The following is a 5,150-nucleotide window of genomic DNA, read 5'->3' on the forward strand; positions in this document are numbered from 1 at the left end:
CATGGGCTGTATGTTGAAAATATTTTTATTGCAAAAATAAACAGGTCTATAATAATTTATATGTACAGAATATGGGAAATACAACTCAAATGTCTATTACAAGATGATGGTATAAAAATTCTACTGTGAATTTCACTATTATTTGAACCAAGTATTATTCAAACTATTCAGACGACCATTGTTATAAAAATCTCAAATGTTATCATGCTTCATCAGCAGTACTTTCAGCACTGAATCTCACTTGTATCTTATATGATTTATAAAGTTAATATCGCTCTTTGGATACTGATGTACAATGAGTCTGTATAACAGAGTTGTCCAAAAGAAATTGCTGACTAGCCACAGGTGTGGCTACAGCGACACCATTTTAGCCACATCCACTAACTTTAGTAGAAAAACTCCTTACGTACACTCACACAATACAGGTAAATACACTTCACGTGTGTACTGTATTTACTTAATAAAAGTAATCATTCAGTAACCATTCAAATAAAGCACCGTCAATGATCAAAGAACGCTCTGCTTTTCGTCTATTTTACCAATAAATGCACAAAAAGGTTAAAGCACACAAGCATACATCGTGCGAAAGAGTATTGATCTCACATGCCCGAAGACGGTGTCTATTACTGTACAACACTGCTGTAAAATGCACAGCACTGAACATTATCAAAACAAATGAAAACAAATATAAATGAGATTAGTCGTATATTCCATGAAAAATTGTTTTCACTTTGTTACAAGTCAGCATCCACCTTATGGATATACTATATGAATAAACATAGAATTGTTCTCCAAAACAGTAAGCTCTAAAGAACCACAAGTCAACAAAGGTTCACCAGTTATGGGGCAATTCACTTCAGGAATACTACAGATGTAATAAATTGAAATATAGTACAATAGGTAACATAACATTTTACAATTACTTCACGGTTAACTCCTGCTTCTATTTGGTTTCATATTTGTGGCTCAGTGGTAGCACTCTCGCCTCTGAGTCAGCAGGTTGCGGGTTCAAGTCCCACTCCAGGGACTTAAGTACAAAAATCTAGGCTGACACTCCAATGCAGTGCTGAGGGAGTGCTGCACTGTCGGAGGTGCCGTCGTTTGGATGAGACGTTGAATCGAGGCCCCATCTGCTCTCTCAGGTGGATGTAAAAAATCCAACGACACTATTTCGAAGAAGAGCAGGAGGGAGTTCTCCCCAGCGTCTTGGCCAATATTTATCCCTCAATCAACATAACAAAAAACAGATTATCTGGTCATTATCATATTGCTGTTTGTGGGAGCTTGCTGTGCATAAATTGGCTGCCGCATTTCCTACATTACAACAGTGGCTACATTCCAAAAGTACTTCATTGGCTGTAAAGTGCTTTGAGACGTCCGGTGGTCGTGAAAGGCGCTATATAAATGCAAGTCTTTCTTTCTTTTCATAATAACATTTATTATTCAAAAATAAAAATTTATGCAACTTTATCCTTTTGGAAAAAGTGATGCAAAGATATGGATTTAATAAACTGCAACTATAAATATTTCTGAGTTTCTTATTGTTTTTTGTAAATAAGTTTATGTTTATTTAATCATCTTGATTTTCCAGTTCTTGCATAAAACATCGATTTCCACTGCCAATTAAAATATAATCCTTTCTTTCTTTTCAAATTTACAAGCTTTACAAAATTCTACAAGCCATCAGTATTTATTGTGCTATAATTTGGATGTCTTACTGGACATACACGGTATCATCTCAGTATCTGACAACTAATACATAGCTAATCATTTTTAAACATTCAGTTTTTTCATTGCCCTCTTTACCTTCCTTGATAAGTCTTGAAGTGATATAAATTCAAATGATAAAACAGGAATTAAAGTTGCTTGAAGGCCAAGTGAAGCAAATTCCTGATAACAAAAAGAGTCCAAATTAGATTACATCACAGAAATTCTAATTTATTTTCATATGAAATTGCATAATATAGGTTAGACCTGTAGCTTAGTCAAGTAAAATCTTTCACCAAAAATGCCCACTCCAACATCACATTAAATACAGTGACTAATCGAGATATTTTACTGCAAGACAATCAACAAAAAGCTGACCGTCTACAATAACATCTGTGTTACATTGAATGAACAATCCTTCTATAATAGCAGTTTCAGGGCTCCAGTTAATTGGCATTATACACAAACACAACTGGGATATAGAGATATAAAATACTATCCAAATTAATACTTTTCAGGCCACTCACCTGAACATATGGATCAAGGCCCAATTCTCCTTCTTTGGGATCTTTAAGCAAAAGGACTTTCATTTCTCACACTTCATCCGTACTGCTAATATCAACGGAATGGGATTACAAATAACTAAACTGCTTGAAGCACAAGACTATAAACTGAAACTTACAGACCCATATTTCATTGTAACAAGATAACAGCGTGCCAAGTAGTCAGACGTCGATGACTTCTTCTGTAGCAACGCCCTCTCTTAAGGAATGGATAACAATATCTAAGGGTCTCAGTCAAATTCAAACCATCAAGATTTTCACTGCAGTCAGTAAACCACCCATTTCAACAGATGTCTTTTAAGATAAGCCTTTATTGTTGAGAACAACAGGTCAGTTAGAGCCTGCCTCAGTCTATATTTCTAGTAAATCTTGCTTCAGATACTCAGTGGGGTGACTGTCTAGCATTACTAAAAAAGCAAATGTTTGAAGAAATAATTGTACAATGCATGTGTGTATATTAGAATCATATTACTACAATTGAGCACTGTCTCTGTTTCTTATTCATAGTGTGTCTATCTATCCATGTATGTCACCAAAGGCCCTTTTAAATTACTTTAATACCGATGACTCCTGATGTGCAGGTCTCTAATTTGCTCCAGCAAATATATAATTACTGGCTCTCCAATGTCATTAGTACTCCAAGAACCCTCATTCGTTTTGTATATATGCTGAATGAGTACATTGAACCAGTCCAGTTCACTGTCTAAACATGTAAATGTGTGTGTGTGTGTTTCTCACTCACTGACCCTGTCACTCACTGTTTCTCACTCACTGACCCTGTCACTCACTGTGTGTGTTTCTCACTCGCCGACCCTGTCACTCACTGTGTGTGTTTCTCACTCACTGACCCGGTCACTCACTGTGTGTGTGTTTCTCACTCACTGACCCTGTCACTCACTGTGTGTGTGTGTTTCTCACTCACTGACCCTGTCACTCACTGTGTGTGTGTTTCTCACTCACTGACCCTGTCACTCACTGTGTGTGTGTTTCTCACTCACTGACCCTGTCACTCACTGTGTGTGTGTGTTTCTCACTCACTGACCCTGTCACTCACTGTGTGTGTTTCTCACTCACTGACCCTGTCACTCAGTGTGTTTCTCACTCACTGACCCTGTCACTCAGTGTGTGTGTGTGTTTCTCATTCACTGACTGTCACTCAGTGTGTGTGTGTTTCTCACTCACTGACCCCGTCACTCACTGTGTGTTTCTCACTCACTGCCTGTCACTCACTGTGTGTGTGTTTCTCATTCACTGACTCTGTCTCTCACTATGTGTTTCTCACTCACTGACCCCGTCACTCAGTGTGTGTGTGTTTCTCACTCACTGACCCTGTCACTCACTGTGTGTTTCTCATTCACTGACTCTGTCACTCACTGTGTGTGTTTCTCACTCACTGACCCTGTCACTCACTGTGTGTGTGTGTTTCTCACTCACTGACCCTGTCACTCACTGTGTGTTTCTCGCTTACTAACCCTGTCACTCACTGTGTTTCTCACTCACTGACCCTGTCACTCACTGTGTGTGTTTCTCACTCACTGGCCGTCACTCAGTGTGTTTCTCACTCACTGACCCTGTCACTCACTGTGTGTGTTTCTCACTCACTGACCGTCACTCACTGTGTGTGTGTGTTTCTCACTCACTGACCCTGTCACTCACTGTGTGTTTCTCGCTTACTAACCCTGTCACTCACTGTGTTTCTCACTCACTGACCCTGTCACTCACTGTGTGTGTTTCTCACTCACTGGCCGTCACTCAGTGTGTTTCTCACTCACTGACCCTGTCACTCACTGTGTGTGTTTCTCACTCACTGACCGTCACTCACTGTGTGTGTGTGTTTCTCACTCACTGACCCTGTCACTCACTGTGTGTTTCTCGCTTACTAACCCTGTCACTCACTGTGTTTCTCACTCACTGACCCTGTCACTCACTGTGTGTGTTTCTCACTCACTGGCCGTCACTCAGTGTGTTTCTCACTCACTGACCCTGTCACTCACTGTGTGTGTTTCTCACTCACTGACCGTCACTCACTGTCCCTGTCACTCACTGTGTGTTTCTCACTCACTGACCCTGTCACTCACTGTGTGTGTGTTTCTCACTCACTGACCCTGTCACTCACGGTGTGTGTGTTTCTCACTCACTGACCCTGTCACTCACTGTGTGTTTCTCACTCACTGACTCTGTCACTCACTGTGTGTGTTTCTCACTCACTGACTCTGTCACTCACTGTGTGTGTGTTTCTCACTCACTGACCCTGTCACTCACGGTGTGTGTGTTTCTCACTCACTGACTCTGTCACTCACTGTGTGTGTTTCTCACTCACTGTGTGTGTGTTTCTCACTCACTGTCCCTGTCACTCACTGTATGCGTTTCTCACTCACTGACCCTGTCACTCACTGTGTGTGTGTTTCTCACTCACTGACCCTGTCACTCACTGTGTGTGTGTTTCTCACTCACTGACCCTGTCACTCACTGTGTGTGTGTGTGTGTGTTTCTCACTCACTGTGTGTGTGTTTCTCACTCACTGACCCTGTCACTCACTGTGTGTGTTTCTCACTCACTGACCCTGTCACTCACTGTGTGTGTGTTTCTCACTCACTGACCCTGTCACTCACTGTGTGTGTGTGTGTGTGTGTTTCTCACTCACTGACCCTGTCACTCACTGTGCGTGTGTTTCTCACTTACTGTCAGCGGGCCAATGACGTCTCGGGTGCAGGATCTCGCGAGGCCGCTGCTTCTGTTTGGGGTCGAAGTTCGCGGTTCGCTCCAAATGGCAATTGTCCCCAAAACGGAATAATAAATCAAAGTCACGAATAACCTGGAGTTCGTTCGCATAAAAGATCATGTTCAGTGGCAACGGGATAGGCTGAGGGTTTCGCTGCG

The 5,150-nt window shown here is 41.4% G+C and overlaps 1 protein-coding gene across 6 annotated transcripts in view; it reads right to left on the minus strand.

The window, feature by feature from the left end:
- The window catches only part of uros (uroporphyrinogen III synthase), a 32,075-nt gene extending 26,959 nt beyond the window's left edge, over positions 1–5,116 (minus strand). For 2 of the 6 annotated variants that reach the window (XM_085994661.1, XM_085994667.1), the window contains exons 1-2: positions 4,953–5,116; positions 1,807–1,890 (exon numbers count right to left, since the gene is read on the minus strand). In XM_085994661.1, the coding sequence (XP_085850787.1) occupies positions 1,807–1,890; positions 4,953–5,102 (234 nt within the window). In that variant the 5' untranslated portion in view covers positions 5,103–5,116. Of the gene's footprint in view, positions 1–1,806; positions 1,891–2,234; positions 2,320–2,823; positions 3,198–4,952 lie in introns of those variants that run through there. The other 4 variants (XM_085994662.1, XM_085994666.1, XM_085994664.1 and 1 more) reach the window with 4 other exon arrangements.
- Positions 5,117–5,150: the final 34 nt, after the last annotated feature.

This window comes from Somniosus microcephalus, chromosome 8, assembly GCF_052327205.1.
Source record: "Somniosus microcephalus isolate GS21.2 chromosome 8, FLI_Smic_1.0, whole genome shotgun sequence".
Classification (NCBI taxonomy): Eukaryota; Metazoa; Chordata; class Chondrichthyes; order Squaliformes; family Somniosidae; genus Somniosus; species Somniosus microcephalus.